This window comes from Arachis duranensis, chromosome 3 (genome assembly GCF_000817695.3).
Source record: "Arachis duranensis cultivar V14167 chromosome 3, aradu.V14167.gnm2.J7QH, whole genome shotgun sequence".
In the NCBI taxonomy this organism is placed as follows: domain Eukaryota; kingdom Viridiplantae; phylum Streptophyta; class Magnoliopsida; order Fabales; family Fabaceae; genus Arachis; species Arachis duranensis.
Genome location: NC_029774.3, coordinates 126,081,868 through 126,101,284, shown reverse-complemented (window position 1 = coordinate 126,101,284; position 19,417 = coordinate 126,081,868). Strand labels below are relative to the sequence as shown.

At 32.5% G+C, this 19,417-nt stretch overlaps 2 protein-coding genes and 1 non-coding gene across 3 annotated transcripts; all 3 read right to left on the bottom strand.

Annotated features, from left to right (window-relative positions):
• Positions 1-3,694: 3,694 nt before the first annotated feature.
• On the bottom strand, positions 3,695-10,108 carry LOC107481252 (uncharacterized). Its single transcript, XM_016101493.3, has 11 exons — positions 9,934-10,108; positions 9,010-9,306; positions 8,583-8,660; positions 7,916-8,478; positions 6,665-7,294; positions 6,338-6,492; positions 5,641-5,849; positions 5,414-5,547; positions 4,957-5,288; positions 4,769-4,872; positions 3,695-4,246 (listed from the first exon to the last, which is right to left on the bottom strand). The coding sequence occupies exons 2-11, from the start codon at positions 9,287-9,289 to the stop codon at positions 4,176-4,178; spliced, it is 2,556 nt and encodes an 851-aa protein (XP_015956979.1). The 5' UTR covers positions 9,290-9,306; positions 9,934-10,108; the 3' UTR covers positions 3,695-4,175.
• A 200-nt stretch (positions 10,109-10,308) lies between these two features.
• On the bottom strand, positions 10,309-10,381 carry TRNAA-AGC (transfer RNA alanine (anticodon AGC)). Its single transcript has one exon. It is a non-coding gene; the product is annotated as a tRNA-Ala (tRNA).
• A 503-nt stretch (positions 10,382-10,884) lies between these two features.
• Positions 10,885-17,855, bottom strand: LOC107481253 (protein NRT1/ PTR FAMILY 4.6; the record flags this gene model as incomplete). Its single annotated transcript, XM_016101494.3, is given in 3 exon segments — positions 10,885-12,118; positions 12,352-12,777; positions 17,638-17,855. Coding segments are annotated over 3 exon segments (1,634 nt in total), but the record flags the coding sequence as incomplete, so codon positions are not given.
• Between the last annotated feature and the right edge of the window lie 1,562 nt (positions 17,856-19,417).

Below are 19,417 nucleotides of genomic sequence, written 5' to 3'. Positions count from 1 at the left end.
ATTGCTCAACTTAAAGGCGGATACATTAAAGGCGATAGAACAAAGCAAATTTCTCCCAAATTCTTCTTCACTCATGATCTTCAAAATCAAGGGACAATTGATGTCCAACAGATCTGTTCAAGTGACAATCTGGCATATTTATTTACAAAGTCACTCCCAAAATCATCCTTTGAAAGATTGGTACATGAGATTGGGATGCGCCGATTTCGAGAAGTTAAATGATGTCAGCAAGAGGGGGAGACTGTACTCTTTTTTCCTTGGTCAGGTTTTTTTTCCCATTGGGTTTTTCTTGACAAGGTTTTTAATGAGGCAGTCCCCATCACAAAGGATATTGTACTCTTTTTCCTTCACTAAGATTTTTCCCACAGGGTTTTCTTTAGTAAGATTTTAATGAGGCAATAATCCTAAATGGGCATCCAAGGGGGAGTGTTGTGATAAGATCATATGTGGATGCCCATTTCCAAAGTAACTTAGTTTATCAAGGATGACTCTATTTATTATAGTTTGAAAAATGTCATCTTGTACACCTATAAATAGAGGCTCAAGCCTCTGAATAAAAACACACAGCAATAATATAACTAATGTATTTCCTCTCTCTCTTTCTTACTATAAAGCACTTATTTTCTTTTCTCTTACTACACACAACCAAATAATAAGAAATCGATTCCCTTTTATGTTGCAATCAAATACCCTTCTCCTTATATTACTATTACAATTCTTTCTCTTCTTTTATTTTATAAGTATTTTAAATTCTATTTTCTATTACTCTTTACATATAATATTAATAGCAATATTAACCATATTTATTATATTGAGATAGTAACAATAAACAAATGCAATTCTCTCTCTCTTTATTTTTAATACTTTTTCTTATCTTTGTATATATATACACAATATAACATATAATATTATTATATACATATATATAAATATTATTGAACTAATTATATTAATAATAGAGTCTTCTATTTATACATCTTTATTTTATATATCTTTTATTTATTTTACAACAAAAATAACATCTTTTTACTTATTTTATTGTCACATAAATTCTTTTGTTAAGTTGTAATTTTTATAAAATTTTAAATTTATTTTTTATTATTTTTCTTCATCTAATGATATTAACTAGTATTATCTCCTAATTAATAATGAATTCAATACATTATTAGTTTATTTTCTAAAAAAATTGTCATATTATTTATTTGTCATTAATTAATTCTATTTATTAAAATATTATTCTATTCTTATATATTTTTTATAAATTTTTGAATTTTTAAGATGAAATTATAAGTTACGAAGTTAATTGATATTCAATGATATTAAAGAGGAATCGTTGTGAAAATATAATGTATATAAAGACACTATAGTCTATAAATTGATAGAACTAGATTTTATTATACTATAAAATTTATTATCATACAATTTTTTTTAAGAATTAAAAATACTACTTAAACAAATATTTCAATATATATATATATAAATTAACCAAATTTGTTTTAACAGCTATATAGATTGCTTTTAACTAATTATAAAACTCAAAATTTCTTTATTACCATTTTAGTTATCTAAAAGATTTGTACAAAAAGTTTATATTATTAATTTTTCGCACATTATACGAACACAATCACTCACATGAACACAGATACAGAAACGATACAATATAATATGCTATATGTGGATATACAAATTTTAAAATTTTATAAGATACATATATATGATATATAAAATATTTTTAAATAAATTGTAATGATATTTAATATTTTATTAATATTAAAATATAAATAAACTTTTTAATTTTTTAAATATTNTATTTTTAAATACATTTCAATAATATATGTTAAGAATAAAATTAGACATATAGTATTATATTCAAAATGTATTTGACATACTGATATAACAAGTCATTAAAAAATCGTATTTCGGATAGGAAATAACTAATACCATTATTATCATAATTATTATTATACGTATTCACTATTATTGGGGCAGAGAGAGGGAAAATTTTTCCTTTGAAACTTGAAATGGAAAATTTAATGTAGAAAACAAAGGAAAAGCAAGAATAGAAAGAAGACTACTACTAGTAAGTTTTGATTAACCAAACCCCCAAAAGGAGGAAAATTCCGCATTCTTTTTCTAACTTTTCCTCCTTTCACCCAATATTTTGAGCATTGAAAACAGAACATTCACATTTTAATCTTCTACGATTATCCATTCCCTAGTTATTTTAAAAAAGAGTGATGATAATATAAACTATTGCGAGTAAGATTTCAAGTGACTATTGTTTACTAATTTTTTAAATAATTAATTATACAAATTTTAAATTACCTTTTAAGAGTATAATTTTGGTATACCCACTGATATAAATACTGGTACAAACTCATTTAATTATATTGTTATATTATTAGAAGTATTTAATTATTGCAATGCTTATATCAAAAGTCATATATCTAAATTAGCATTAATCTTAAATATTCTTTCTATTCCTTAAAAAAAATATGAAAAAAACAGCTATATGTCACGACAAAAGAGAAGTGGTCTAATGAAAGTTTATTTGATAAAAAATTCTGAGAGAAAAACTAGTACATTCTTCGTGAATTGCGGATCGATATTACCAAAATATTGATCTGATATGCAGATTCAATATCCTTTTTTTAGTTTGGATCCGATTTGCATATATTCATAAAATATAAATTTTTAAAAAAATTATTTTTATTAAAAAATATCAATAAAATTTTATTTTTTATTTATTTAAATATGTTTATTATTAAATATTTTTTTAAATAATAAAAATAAAATAATACAATATATATAATAATTATTAATTAAAATAAAATATAAAAAAATTATTTATTTATTTTTTTGTAAATCCACGGATATGCAAATACTTTAATTTTCTGATCCTAATGTATGCGGAGGATAAATATTCACAATTTTCTGATTGAATTCGGATAAACATCATATATATGCACATCAAATACCTATGAACACCTCTAATTCATAACCCTTTTTTTTTTTCTTCAATCATATTTTAACACCTAAAGCTAAGGTTGTAGGTAGTAACTGGCATGCATACATATGACGGTAGGAACGAGTAAAAAGGGAACACATGTGGCAGCTGACAACAAAGTTTGATTAATAGACTACTTGCGGATACAAGGTATTGCCCCTTGACTTTAAGGACCAGCACTTGCCATAACCATTCACTTCCCTCTCTTCTCAGTTCTCACTACTTATAAATAAATTAATCATTCAGTTAGGGAGCAGTAGTTTGATGCTAACAGTGTTTTTTTTTTCTTATTGACATGAGATACAAATTATTGTCTTAATAATTTATACCATGTCTTCCTTTATATATGTTGTCTGTAGATGAGTTGAACCCACACTGCAGCCCATCTTTGACTATCTTAATTCTTGGTATATTTAGAAATTTTATTTCTTAAATGCCTGATCAGACGAAATGATATATGCGGGCGGGGATCAGGAGTAAATATTAAATAAGGATATCTGATTTCTGTTTCCCTCGGTGCCAAGCTGCCAGCTTCCAACCAAAGTCATTAGAATTGAAAGTACAAACTCATAACTTCAATTTAACCAATTCTAAGGGTATGGTTTGGGGTAAGAAAGCAAAAGAAAAAGGGCCATTAAGAGATTAATTTTGGGTGTTTCATAAATATCTGAGAGACTAGAGCCACACTTTTCACATAACCAATTCCCCTTATCTGCGACTTTAAAAAACTCGGATGCAAATGTAATCAAGTCAATAATGTACATTAAATGGCTAAAAAGAGTAGGAAGCAATTCATGGGTACAAGGCTCTCACTGAAGACCAATTGAAACACACACACTGCTCATTGCTTTCAACTCTCAAAAGACCAAATACGTACATCTTCACCAAAAAATAGATTTATCTATAAAGATTACATTCTTCCCCGTAAAGGGGTATGTAACAATAATCTATGTTAAGCTCGTGGTTTTAAAATACAATAAAAAGTGAAGCTCTATTTCTGAAACAAATGGACATGCCAATAACCACACTGCTACCCTATCCAATGATACCTTGGTGCCACGACTGTGTCGGCAGAGCAATTCTGAAAGCCGGGTAAGCAACCATCTCTATTTACTGCAAAGGTACTCAATAAATTGTACAATGATATTCAACCAACCGTAAGCCTCTCTTAAATAATGCCCTTGGAAATGCTGGAAGTTGCATTTATCTTCAGTGAGTGCTCAGGGATATAGGCAACACCTGTGGAGATTACAATGTGAGCCTATAAGAACTTGAGCAATATCATAGATGCATAAGCAGAATCATGATTGCCACTATTTGCATCGCTTTAAAACTTTATCCCGCTCAGAAATGACGCCGAATGCACAAAACAAACCATACCCGGTAGTAAAAGTGCTTATGATTCTCAGACATAAATAGAAACAGTGATCAATTGGTACATAAATGACCTAGAATAAAATGACACCAAATGAGCACATGGGGGGAAAGGTTTGCCAAAGCTAGGTGAAGGCAAAACAAGGCTGTAACATCTCGACTAAAAACTGCTGTCTGTAAAGTTCCAACTCTTTTTGCTACACCCATAACCGTGTGTGATTCTTCAAAATAACCACACGTCAAGCAGAGAAGAAAACAGAATTTTAGGCACCGATTCATTGTTCCATTGTCTCATAAACAAGTATTGACCTAATATTTCTTTAGGTAGAGCACAAAGCATGCAGTTAAGAGAGAAAAAGCACCATCCAAAAGTTTGGTTATCCATACCTTTTTCTTTGACATTAATTTGCAATGAGTCAAGCGTGATTATGCCATCAGTCAATGGAAGTAGCTCAAGCTTAATAGTTGCTGTGGATTGAGACGGTACACAACTGATGCAGCCAAACACATTGTAAAATAAATCAGCTTTAATTTTAAGGAGTTCACAGAATTAACAAAGAGGCCTGGATTATTACCCAAGTGGAACTCTACTCTGCAGCCATAAATGTGTACAACTCAGACCAGAACTAGGAATGACATCATTCATTGAAGATGACTGAGGTGCACCATGATTGCTTTGTTTCTCATTTTCTTTTACAAGAGGACTGAAGCTCTGTCCTTGGGTAACATTAGTATGCCTTTCAACATTCACCCTTCCCAAAAACTCGGTGAAACCAACAAATGGACTCATTGAACTAGTGGGTGAATTCAGTGAGACCACTGAAGGTGGTGAAGTAAATGAGGCTGGAGCAAGCACCGTCAAAGTTAAATCTTCAGATGTAAAATTTGAAGCTTGAAGAGTCAAGACCTGATAAAAGGCAATTAGGTAAATTCAATTGTAGCATCACTAGGAAAATATAAAAGCAAAATAAATATAGGCTCCACTGTACAGTCCCAAATTAAGACAATCTATAGTTAAAAACATATGTTGACCTGCACAGGAAGTGGGGAATTTCTTGCATAAGGTCCAGGAGACTCTCCTGACATCTCAGATGCAACAGAGATCAGTATATCCCTTGATGTACGTGGTCGCCAACTGGTTGGTTGCTTGAAGAATAATTGTGAAGCTGTATTAAGCACAAAACCATAACAAAAACAACTGCTTAACATCTTACTATTCATTAAAAAACATGACAACAAACCGTAGGTAAAAGATGTACCTGTATAATTACATCGACAAGATACCACAATTGCATATTGATCATCATTCAAAGCAGCCTTCCTTCGGTCAAGACTCTGAGGTGAAGAATTTAATGATGATGCCGAGTTTCCAGAATGTGATTTTGACAATTGAGAATTTGTTTCATCCTGCATCTTAAGATTCTTCCAAGTTGCAGGTTTAAGAATAAAAGAATGCTCTTCCCCTCTCCTGTAAATAAAGATTCCTAATAAGAATTATTGAAGATTAGAGCTACCTACATCAACCAAACTCTGAAAGTCACCAACCATGTTTACTCTCTTCCCTTCATTTACCATGTAATAATAAGGCATGCATAGTCCCATGGCATTATCAGCTAATAGACAGTGACAGAAATTAACTGATGAGAATTTTTATTATGGTGGAGGTGGTGGTGGGGTGTGCGTGTGATTATTTAAGCAGTATTATTATATGGAACTAATGAAAATTTCATCCCTTTCGGGTACAAAGTTTAGGGCCTTGCATGTCAATGATTTTGCTTCCTTAACTAATGTTGAATCCAAAGATATAATATAGTTTGCACGCCATCACAATTAATCAATTCCCACTCTTTATCAGGGTAGCGATTCTCGAGCACAAGCATATTCAAACAGCAATATGCTGTGTGAGATCAGATTACCACCAATAGAAACATCAAGACATGCAATATGAACAACAACCTGAGGGCTAAATTTGGTAAAGAATGATCATGTCCAGCTTCAATACATGAAATTGGTAATGATGATGGTAGTCCACTTTTGGTAGCTTCATCAAAAACAATTGTTATGGCATCTATAAATATCACAATATCTGGAGCATCTGCAGGAGCAACATTCTGCAGAAGAACTTAAAATTAATACCAAAAAATAGAAAAACCAAACTCAATTTGCAGTACTACAAAGTATGGCAACGTTCATGAGAGAGAGAGAGAGAGAGAGAGAGAGAGAGAGAGAGAAAGAGAGAGAGAGATTCCAAAAAATTTGGTCCATTGACACCACAGTTCGAACCTTTATCTGAACGCACAAAAGATCATCTGTATTGCAGTCGGCAGCAAAAGAATGAATCTCCACAGGTTGTATTATTTCAAGTTTCCTTCTCCACCTTCTTCCGGGTGTATAAATACCTTCTAATCCACAGCAAACAGAAAATCTTTCTCGCTCTAATGAGACTCCTCGAAAAGATAAAAGTTCTTCAACATCATTTTTTCTCCTTAACTTCTGAAATGAGATCTGATCCCAATCCTCCATGTCAAAGGCTGGCTTAGAACTAGCTGCCTTAACAGGAGCAACAGGTGGAATACTAGTATTTTGGGGTAATGATGACATGGAGTAACTTCTGAAATGGGCAAAGAATGACTGAGACCCAGCGGAAGCAGAATAATGGTGTCTGTGAGAAGCGCTTCCAGTTCCTGTACTTGAAGGTAACTTAGTAGGAGATAATGGTCGAGAAGGGGAGGAGTGAGTGTTATCTAATGGAAGTAACCACATCAATAGTTCACCACACTGATCCTGACTCATGTTAACTGAACTGCCCTGGTTCTGTGGAGACAATACATTATCCTGGTACTTTTCATATTGAAGGATTTCTATACAAGGGTCTCTAAGAAAATTAACACCCACATTCACCTGTAAAAGAACCTGGATCCTTCCAAACAGGAAAATAGAATCAGATCAGTAATCTAAGTCAGTGGGGCTGCCCATGCATAATTAGGGAAATTTTTGGTATTGAATGCTAAAACTATATAATATTAGGTTGCAAGGAAGCATTTTCTGATCAACTGGATATGTTTCTGTGTCAGTTTCTTTGCTTCATTAGCATACAATGCCTCAGCACAATTTTATTCAAATACAGTAACACTAATACCATGTCATGATCCATGTAGCCGACCCACGTAGTGGGATAAAGCTTTGTTGTTGTTGTTGTTGTTGTATAGTAACACTAATACATTTGTATTAAAAGTTAAAACTCTTCATAAGTTTTACAAACACAATGAGCAAACAAATTCAATGCCATATCTCATTTACTTAAAAAGCTATTCATAGACTAAACCAAAAAAAATGTGTATTTGAATCCCAAAACCAAATTGTTTGGGCATAGAAGTAAAAAACTTTTCTCCAAACTATGATCGTGGCTTTCAACAAGCCGAACAACACATAGTATATGTCTTAATGATTGTATATTGTAACAACAAGATTGCCAAGTTGTATACAGTGCAGATGAATGCATGACGATAATTTCTGAAGTTTTATGGCACATACCACTATGTCTCCATTAGGGAGAGCAAAACACTTGACAGAATTTCTTGCCACACCACCAGAAATATTTGCATCAAAATTTCCTCTATCAACAATAGCACTAATAGAAGACGAGTCTTTTGCAGTCTCTCTAACTCCAATTGTTGAGGCCTTCAGATCATTGAATTCAGAGGAGCCGGACTTTTCTGATGAACTTCGTTTGGACCATAATGGTTCATCATACTCCGATATCCTTACAAAGAAGTGAGAATTCTCAAATCTTTGCAACAACAATGCAGTTTGCCTTTTGTGAACCTCCATCCTTAAAAGGGATTCACCAGCAGAAACATCTGCCGGGTGATCAGCCTTTGGTTTCGACAGGCTTTCCTCTTTCTGCTCTTGACTACTGGAACTGATTTTCCCTTCTCCAGATCCTGAATTACTTCTGTCCTCAATGTTTCCATTTTGTTTCTCGGGGCTGTGACCTATGCCATTCTTACTCATCATTGCAGCAACTTTAAATGGAGTGATAATCTCTGTATCATGCTTACATGCAGACAAGCATGCCACGATTTGAACTTGCTCCCCTGAATTACAAGTAGAAAGTAAGGTCAGTCAACTTTCCACGAGTCCAGCAAACCGAATCACACATGAAACCAACTCATGAATATATAGAATGAACATATCCTACCAGGAAAAAGAAATGAACGATCAAGAGAGTGCAGGGACTGTATATCCGACACGTCATTCCAGCTTTTAGGAAGTTCCTCTACAAAAAGACATAATAAATAAATAAATAAAAAGAAATAATTGAGAATTGGCCATATTATATTACAAATGGCCATAACATCACATATTGTGGAAGCTGAAATAAAATGTTCAATTAATTCTACCACTTTAAATTTAATATACTAATCCAGCTGCAGTTATAATTTTATTAATTTCATATGTATGTTATGAGCATGTCTATATAGCCAACAAAACTAACACACTATAGAATGGTACTACTCAACACGATTGCTAAGCTTGGATCTGGATCAAGAAACTATAACCATGTTCAAACCTCAGTTGCTAATTTAAGATCAAGAAGTAAAAGAATATTGCTGTTGGAGACATACTGTATGGAATGGCAATCCATCCTTCTTCTTCAGAAACATCCACGTGCTTAGCTAGAATTGGCGTGTCCTTTCTTGAACCGTTACCAGACACATTGCCATTTTCACCATCAATCTCTCCATCAAACTCTTCAATTGTGGACAACCGTGAATATGGATCCTCAGAGTCAAGAGTCTCCGAAGAAGTCCCAGAAGTAGTCTGGGGAGTATCCGCCTGAGGCGACTCTGGAATTGGTGTCCGCTCCACATGCACATGTGAAGTAGACCGCATCAAGAAATTCATGGTGCCACCAACTTTATCTGCAAATTTAAAATACTAATATTGATAAGGACAAATCCAAAACCGACATATAACTTGACATTATAATCATCTCCACATTTTGCACATAAATATACAATGCACCATGTCTAGCAAGGGTTTTTCCTTGGTTCGTGGCAACTAAAAACTTCCCTGAATTGTACTTCTATTATCAGAATGCTGAATTTCCACATCAAAAGATCATCCTAAACGTAAACACCAGATATTGATCCTTAGTAGCATTGTAAATTAATCAAATAAATATAAATTTTCCCTTTGAGTTCACTCATTAGCTACTAGTAGCGACTTTCAATAATGCTATAAAAGCTAATAATTCAATTAAATGAAAAGAAACTGAATTAAACTACGGTGAAAAATTAGTAATAGAAGCACATAATAAGCAAGGTAAGAGAAGACACTGTTTGGTTGGACGATGCCAAATTCTAACGAAAACAACGACATAAATGAAAGATATATACGTCAGCTGAAGTAAGCGGCGACGAATTTAACATAAACGAAGAAAAATGGAAACAAAATGAATCAGCGATTGTGAAAATTGAAATTAAGTGAGTAAGAAGTGAAGGAAATGGGAAGGATCTGAGGTTGGAGGAAGAGAATGAGTTAGTTACCTTCAAACAGAAGAGGAGTGAGTGATCGATCACAGTTGCAGTTGCAGTTGCGGCTTCAGAGTACAATCGGAGAGAGCGATCTACTGAAAGCTCTCTCGCTCTTTCTCTCTCTCTATCTCTATTCTCTCCCTTTCTCTCTCTTAACCCTGTCGTAAATCTCGATCTGAATTTTCTGGTGAGGTGTAAAACGGCACAGTGCAAAAGAATTTTCCTTAAACCTCAATCCACTGGAACGCAGCGTTTCGTGTCTTTCTCTGTGTGTCTCGTTGACAGGCCGAAAACTTTTGGGCCAGTCATGGTTTGGGCTGGACCTCGATGAAAAGTTTTTTTCTAACAAAAAAAATTCGAAACGGGAAAAAATGAAAAATGTAAAATTGGAGATGCGGGGTATCGATCCCCGTACCTCTCGCATGCTAAGCGAGCGCTCTACCATCTGAGCTACATCCCCGGATTTGTTGAGTTGATATATTTGTCCCTATAAATTGTTTAGTAAATACTTATTTTTTTACAATTTTGACTTCTAGTCGAGAGAATTGAAACCAAAAATATTAATTATTTTCTATAGTTTAATTTTAATGCACAATTCGGATTGATTTCAACTTTTTTTCCCCCTTGTTGAACTACTTTTTTTTTTTCCATTTTCAACACCGACCAGCGAACAATATTCAATGTATTTTTTTTTTCTATATCTACCATATACAGTCACTAATCTTAATTCAATCAATTTAAGACATTACATTTATTTCTATCCTAATCATGCTCTTGGTCACTAAAGTGTATTGTCAACACATTATATGTAACATGAACGTGTTACCCTGGCGTAGAAGGTTTGGTTATTTTGCAACGATAAATATCTTCAGTTACCTTTTGCCGTTTTGAAATGGTTAGGCATGGGCCTAACTTCGCGTCAATACGAAAAAACATTTGCATGTGAATCATTTGCTCTCACACTATTCATAAATTCAAGGGACATGTTGATTATATTACGTGATGTAATACATCCATTTGATTCCTTTCCTCATTCCTCTCCCCTCTTTTTGTTAAGAACTAGGTCATAGGATACCTCTATTATATTTTAAGATATATTACTTGTATATACAATTACAGCCTAGAATGGCTTCACACTTCTTACTTTGATTCATGGCATTGAAAAATGCACATTAACCATTTGTGAAAAGTCCCCATTTGTTATTTTTCATTCACTAGAAATCCCTCTCCCTCTATACTTGTACTTAATAGCCCAAAACAGGAAATGAAGGAAGTTCAACCCACTCAGCACACACATAAGCCAATAGAACCTCTCTAGATGATAGTGATTAAGGTTTGTCCCAGAAAGCCATGGTTTATGTGATGAGCTACCAGTGATACCATTAACTATTGAAACGATCACTGAACTCAAGTAGTACCCCATAGCCAAAGATGCCCAAGATAGTGATGTGGCCAATGATCTCATCTTAATTGGTGCTTCTGTGAAGAAGAATTCCAATAAACCCGCCAAGGTGAAAAGATCTGCAGAACCAAGGAATAAGTACTGAAATGCAATCCAAAAGAATGTTATTGGTAATCGCTTTGTTGCATCATCTATTAGGCCTGAATTTGTTGCCACATTTTTCCTTTTCACTTCAACAATTGCTGCCACTGCCATTGCAATTATGGAGAGTACTAATCCAATTCCTACTCTTTGGAGGTGTGTTACTCCCATCTCTGTCTTGGTAGTTTTCCTTGCAAATGGAATTATTATGTGGTCATAAATTGGTGCTAGGATCATGATAAAGATCACTGGGAAAACCGGTAATGATGCTGGAGGAATATTTAGGGAACCAAGCTTTGTGTTCATCGTCGAAGCTTGCTCAATGGAGAATGTGTTTAGCTGAGCAAGGCAGCAATTAAGCATAATGGTGCATGCGAATATTGGAAGCATTTTGAGTACTATTTTGACATCTTCTACTTGCTGCACTGTGCATTGGATTGATGAGTGGATTGCTTTGTTCTGAGCCGCACTGTTGAGGAATTTGAGTGTGTTTGATGTGGTTTCATCCTCAGTTTCCTTGTTGCTTGCTTTTGCAGCATCTTCTTGTTCATTGTTATTCCCTGGGAGTGGATTTGAAGGACTTGAAGCCATGTTCACAATAGCATTGCTTGAATCCTTGAGGATGCAGCTACTAACTGAAGCGGCAATCAAAACCTGCTCAAATCAAAGGCATTTATTAGAGTTAGAAATTTATAATTTGAATACCTCTTCATTGAATGTCAATGTAGAACATTAATATGGGACATTATAGGACTAGTATATTAAAACACACTCACATTTTTTTTCTTTACCGATTCTATATTTTGTTATTCTATTAATATACTATTCAATCACATGATGATGCTTAAGACATTGTCCATTTCTATGATGCTTATATGATTGATTACCTTCAAAATGGTAGTAAGAGGACTTCCAAGAGGGATCTTGTTCCTATAAGTAGAAGAACCAGACAAGAAGACAGGGATAGACAGAAAAATGGTTATGGTAGATATTCCAAACCCCCATTGCCAACCTTTGTTGTCCTCAACCCACACTACAAAAGTAACTGCCACAAGGGCCCCACATGATAAACAGAACACAAAGTAGTTGAAGAAGGTTGATCTCTGCTTCCTCCCAGATGGGGTACTCTCATCAAATTGCTCAGCCCCATGTGCTGGCAATGACCCTTTTATCCCTCCAACACCAAGTGCCACTAGGTAGAGTCCAACAAAGAACATTGCTGCTTTTGCCCCGGTAACTTCCTCACATGGGGTGGCGCCGCCGCATGGCTGCAGTGACGGCACTCGAGCTTGTATGGTGAGCACAACCAGTCCCTGCATAAATTCCAAAATCCTTTATTCTACAATTGTCACAATGATTGGAGAGAATGATTATTTTTACTCTAGAGGAAAAAGTGAGTTGTTATCTTTATCATCAAAACTTGAATCTTATTATTAAAAAATTGATTAAATCAAATAGAAAAACTATAGTGGCATCTGCTAGTGTAGACTTTTTTCTACTTGAGATAAGCTTACTTACCATTCAAGTAATTAAGAAAATAACTTTAGCTTTAAAACACATCTACCTGAAGTCCTGTTCTTAACGTTTTTCTAATAAGGGGAAAAACCAAAAGCATTTCTCTATATTTGGTAGGGAACTCTAAAAACTGCAACAAAACAAATTAAAATATCTAGTGGCCGGTACCACTACAAACCAATTAAAATAGATGTTTTTCTGTCTTAATAACATTAGTGACACATGCCTTTTTTTCTTACTCTTAGTTCCCACCACGTTAGGTCAAGAAATGAAAGTTAGCCCAAGGAGTGATCAAATCACATAATGAGAATTGAGAGCCCTTGTCTCTACTAACATACATACCTAATAACAACGTTGCCAAAATATCAAAATTATGGTACTATTTTATGAAAGGTCAAGTTCAGTGGATAATTAATTAACACGATATCACAAAAGGAGGGTCCCAAAACCACGTGTTAATTGATCCCCAGCTAAATCCCCTGGACTGTAGTACAGACAAGGACTACTTAATTAGATTCCGATATACCGTTGATTAGTAAAATTATAGACTTTAATAATATGAGGCTGATAGAATATACTTGTCTATATTATCATTTATCAGCTATATTGGATGGAATAATTCATTGTATCAGTAGACATATTCAAATGAATAGAATAAAAAACAATAACAAAATATGAAATTAGATGAGTAACATTTATTATTATAAAATGCTTTAAAAAACCTAAAAAGACTCATGAATAAATACATTAAGTTGTAACATAATTCATGACATGACAGAATGACATATTATTTAATTCATATAGTTAATTTCACCTAATATATAAGACAAATTTATATTTTTGGCTGTATACTTTTCTCTTCAATAAGTAGGGTTATATACTTATATATTTGTCTTAACAATTAACACAGTCTTTAAATGCGACGTATGATATGCATGCACATGTATATGTATGTTGCCGTTTTGAGTAAGGTATATCCTCATATATATAGTGTCCTAAATTCGTGATTGCAACTGGTGATGATAATGTGTATCAATTTATAAAGGCAATCAAGTACGTACGTGGTTTCATGAAAACTTCTTTTGACAAAACTATGTGCGAAACATTGCCATATTTAATTGCTAGCTGAACCTACCATACTGCCATTGGGCGAAACCATAAGTTCATGAAGATTTGAAGGAGAATCATGTTTCATTAATAAGGCTGGAGTTTCATTTCATCTAAATAGTGAAGGGTGAAAATTTAGATACAGTCAACTTGATGTGAATTTGATATTTAAGAATCATTAAATGATTTGACTAAATTTTTATCTAATAACTCATAATTATCAACTTTACGTGAAGTTGACTGCACCTGAATTTTTTACTATAATAAAAACTTATATGCAAATGTGTAAAATTAATAATTAATAATTATTAATATGTTTAATTAAATTTTTATTTAATATTTTTTAATTATTAATTTTCTGTAAAGATAATGTATATGGGAATTTTATAACCATGAATACTCCTAAAAAATATCATCATATAATGATCATGATGATAGGGACCACACGTGTTAAAGTGTTAGGCGCAGCACAAATTATAGCTAAAGAGATCTGTATTTGACTTGTGATATATGTACCAATGGGAAACTATATATGCCAATTCAATGATGATAATAACGTATAACTATTTCTCACCTCTCTTTATATTAATACTATGCACGTAAGATGTAACTCAACAAAGAAAAAGGTGTAGAATAAAGAAGCTTCTATCAAACTATGTTCATTCATATAATTAAGTGGTGAAAGTGAATTATTGATGATGGTGTTATTGGTGTGTAAATGATGGTTGACTATTTTGTGTTCAAACTATATGCAACCAACACCTTGAAAACTTATAACTAATTATATTGCGCAAATGAGCACAATTCCTGTAAATGAAGTGCTACAATATAGTTTGTCAATAACTTTTTTTTTTGTCATTCTGTTGATTAACATTATTGTAGTATTATTTTTGGGCTTTAGATATTTTAAAACTAATATAATAATAAATCATTCAATGATAATACAAAATATTTTATATTATCAAAAATAACTCCTTTTTAATGGATAACAAAAACTTTATTGTTATAATTTTCGTCAAAAAAAAATACAGAGGGTAAAAAATAATACAATCAGTATATATTAATAAACTATTAAGGCCATATAAACCTTAACAAAAAGGGCTATTATTTAAGAACATATACGTCTCAATTAGAATTAAAAAAAACTATAACATTGAATAGGAGTATTTTTTATATATATATTTTTAATTACTAGCTAGCTAGTTATTAGAAGTTATGAATGATTTTTAATTTTTAAAGTATTGAACATTGATATCCATTTTTTAATTCTTGAATTAGTTTCCCAACATTACTTATTAAAACTCTCTAATATACTACAATATAAAAATATGTATTATTGTTTTGAATACATATTAAAATAAAAAAAAAAAACATGTAGTATCTCTCATTTTTAAAATAATTGTCCAAATAAGTTGATCAAGGATCGCTTAATAAAGTAAAGTCCTTGGCACACTCCACAAAATTAAAATACTGTCGTGCGAGAATAAATAAGTCGGTCCAGCCTTAATAAATTCCACTTTCTGACTTTTTCTTCAAATCCCAACAGAAAGAAATATTTTACGGAAAAGAGAAGCAAGTTGTTAAAAAAAATAATAATTTAATTTTGAATATATTATTAACATAATTTTTTATATAAATTATTATCCAAACAAGTTAATTGATTCAAGATATTATAAAAAAATCCATAGCTAAAATACACTTTTTATCCTTAAATTGTACTCATTTTTAAATCTTTCCGCTTACCTTTTACTTTTTTCAATTTGTTCTATCATGTTTTAAATTATTTTTAATTTAACTCCACGCTATCAAATTACCGAAAAAGATTGTTGGCAAACACTATCCCTGTCAAATCCAAGTGTATACCATGTTAGCACAATTTATGACCAAAATTATGTTGGTAGAACCAAAATTGAAAATCATTTAATTTAAAATCTAAGAATTAATTCGTGAATAAATGCAACTGATGAAAATTGAGAAGAGAAATGTCAAGGAGTTAATATTTTTATATTAGTATTAATTAATATTTTAAGTCAATATTTTACTTTGAGGAGTGTTAGAGAGCTAGCATTTTTATTAAATTTTGGTCATCATTTAATCATCAAAAAGAAATTAAATGATTTTACACTATTAGATGCAATCTCACACCATTAAAAAATCATTAATGACTAAAAACTATAAAATCTGCTGCCCTCTAAATTTTTTCTTTTACTTTTTTATACTATTAAATTTAAAGTTTAGAATTTAGTATAAAAATATTTTTGTAGTTAAATATGAATAAAAAATAATAAATTTTCGTCATGTTGCATTCATCAGTTGAGGATATATATACCTACTATTTTTCCTAAAACAAACAACACAACAAAATTCAACTAAAAAGGAAAAAAATGAAAAATTCAGCCTACTACTTTATTTCATTACTATTATGTTGTCTCATATACTCCAATTACGCAAGGATTAGTAATGGCGTCCCCAACCAGCCATGTTGATTCTTTTGTTATTAGACGGTGGCCACACAAGAAATGTGAAAAATAGTATGTATATATGTATTGATATATATATAACTATATATGTATATGTTGGCCCCCACTAGTAATAGCTCTCACACACACTTCTTTAGGGAGTTACAATCCAAGTCCAAGGCTAACATTGTACTAATGTGAAGAGAGAGAAATTAAAGTCACCCCTTACATCAACAACATGGCTTTTATTTTTATTAATTAGGTTTATTTCTTTTCCCATTTGGTGGCTGAAGAGAAGAAGCTAGCGAATGAGAAGAAAGAAATACACTGATTCTTGACTTGGTCCATAGGATCTTATTATTAGTTAGTGGGAGCGTTCACTCATGGATTTCATGAGGTTTTATATATCTATGACCCTAAGTTGGAGGGAGCCACCCAAATGCACCAAAAAGTGATGTAGAGAATCAAAAGGAGGGGATGGACAGGACATATACATTTGTTGTGTGTTATTTATTATCTTTTTTTTTTTAAAAAAAAAAAGCATATATATGATTTGTTTGATGTTTCAATTCTATGATGGGGATTTGGTTGCACAGTTTTGATGCAACCCCACTTTGCAACTTGTGTTTACAACTTGCACAAAATTGACTCTCATTCTCTACTTCAAAGTTCAAGCACATCATGGATTTGAAGGAGCTAGGATCCTTGTTCCTTAAAAAATTCGAATATATATATATACACACATAATTTTCATGACACTTTTGTAAATTAAAATTAAAATTATAAATTTTTATTATTCGAACACTAAAAAGAGAAAATTTAGGGTATAGCAGGCAGCATCAATTTTAGCTTGGTAATGAAGGTAAAAAAAAATGAAATTACTAATATATATGAAAAAAAGAAAAATAAGAGTGAGAAATAAAAATTCAAGTGAAGTCGATTTCACGTGAAGTTAATATTTCAGAACTATTAAATGAAAATTTAGTCAAATCAGTCCAATTATCTAATGGCTCTCAAGTATCAATTTCAACTGCACCTGAGCTTTCACCTAAAAAGAATAAGAATAAAAAAGAAGCAGAAGCGAATTGATACCAGGAATTCGATGAGTGCGCTAACGAGGTAGACGTGATAAGTGGTGAACAAGGCGTCGGAGAAGAATCCTCCGACGAGGGCGAGGAGGAAGGCCGTTCCCATGAAATTGGTGACGTTGATAGCGGATTCGGAAGGCGAGAAGTGCATGAACTTGCCCATATACACAACTATATTGCTTGCATTTGCCAAAAACGCCAGGTTCTCCATCACCTCCACCACTTTCATACATATGCACATGATGTAACCATCTCAATCAGTGCCAAAAATACTATATTATTATTATTATTATTATTATTATTATTATTATTATATTTAATTTTATATATTTTGGAGCACTATATTATAATAATAATATTAAAGAAAAAGTTTTAAGTGTATGGAAAATTCGGTTTTTTTGGTAATTTTAACTGTTATGATTGAAATCAACTGCTAAAACTCTTTCAATGTTATAATAATTATGGGATGAGAGGAGAAAGTGTTTGAGAGAGAGGGGGAAATTAAAGTGCGAAAAAGATGAATATAGAAGATGAAGGAAGAGGATGGGAATCGAACCCACCATGGTGATGGTAGTGTGTGTGAGAAGCTGATGAGGGAGGAAAGGTGTGAGAGGAGATTTATAGAGTGCGGGGAAGCAGGGAAGAACGATCAAGCAAGGCTCCAATTTGGGCAAAATGGTCTATAAACTATGCATCATTATTTCTATGATTCTATCTCACTCTTATATTATTACTTTTCTACATTTATTATGGTCAATAGCTCTAGCCCACTATTAATATTTTCTTTTTTCGATTTTTATGGTATTTTTTAATTTGTCTAGCCAAAAATTTATTTGTTGCACATCAAAATTTTATTTAAGAATTTGTTGTTATACAGTGACTGTTGGAAAAACTCAACACGGGTTTAATCCAAGAATCTGTCTAACAGCGGAAGTACCAAAAATAATTTTCTCACAACTTGTGCAATTAAATGGGCAATACCAAAGATACTCCAAATAGCAAAATATAATGCCAAAAATTATTTTTGGTGCTTCCGCTGTTAGACAGGTTCTTGGTTTAAACCTGTGTTGAGTTTTCCCAACAAAGTTGTATCAGAGCCGATGGTTAATCGGTCCGGTGGTTTTAAGGGGTATTCAAGGTGAAGCGTCAAAGTCTTCCCGCGAATACTCATGGTGGTGGAGGAGCTAGAGGGGAGTTGATGCTTGATGTGGAGGCTCACACTTGAGGGGAGGGGAGAGATTGTTAGTGTTGCAAGTGTGAGGAGTGTTGAAGTTAGTCCCACATAAAAAGAAAGCAAGAAAGAGTGAGGAGTTTATAAGATGAGAGACCCATTTACTTGACACCTTAAGGTTTTGAGTTGGATGGTGTGTCTTCTCATCTTATGTTCTCTCATTTGATTCCTCCCCGAAATCTCCCTGGTGGTCGAGAACTCTTCACAATTGGCCCAACAGTGACAAATTACTAGATACACAAGACGGTATTTAATTATCTGACATTTATTTAAATAAATTAGTAAATTAATTATTACATCAAAATAAGTTGGTTAACTTACAGGTAATTACTAGGTTACTATAATTCCTATTCTATAAAAGATGGTTGAATATTATTTTAGTTAGTTAGGTGGCTGGTTTGGAGGAAAAAAATAGCCAAATAATTAAAATAAAAAGATTTTGAATATCATGATCTGTTTAAAATATTTTCAAGATATGAATATGTTGAATATTAATCTATGGCATAAAGTGATGATGCCATTAGGTTCTCGTTCATGTAAATGATTCACTTGC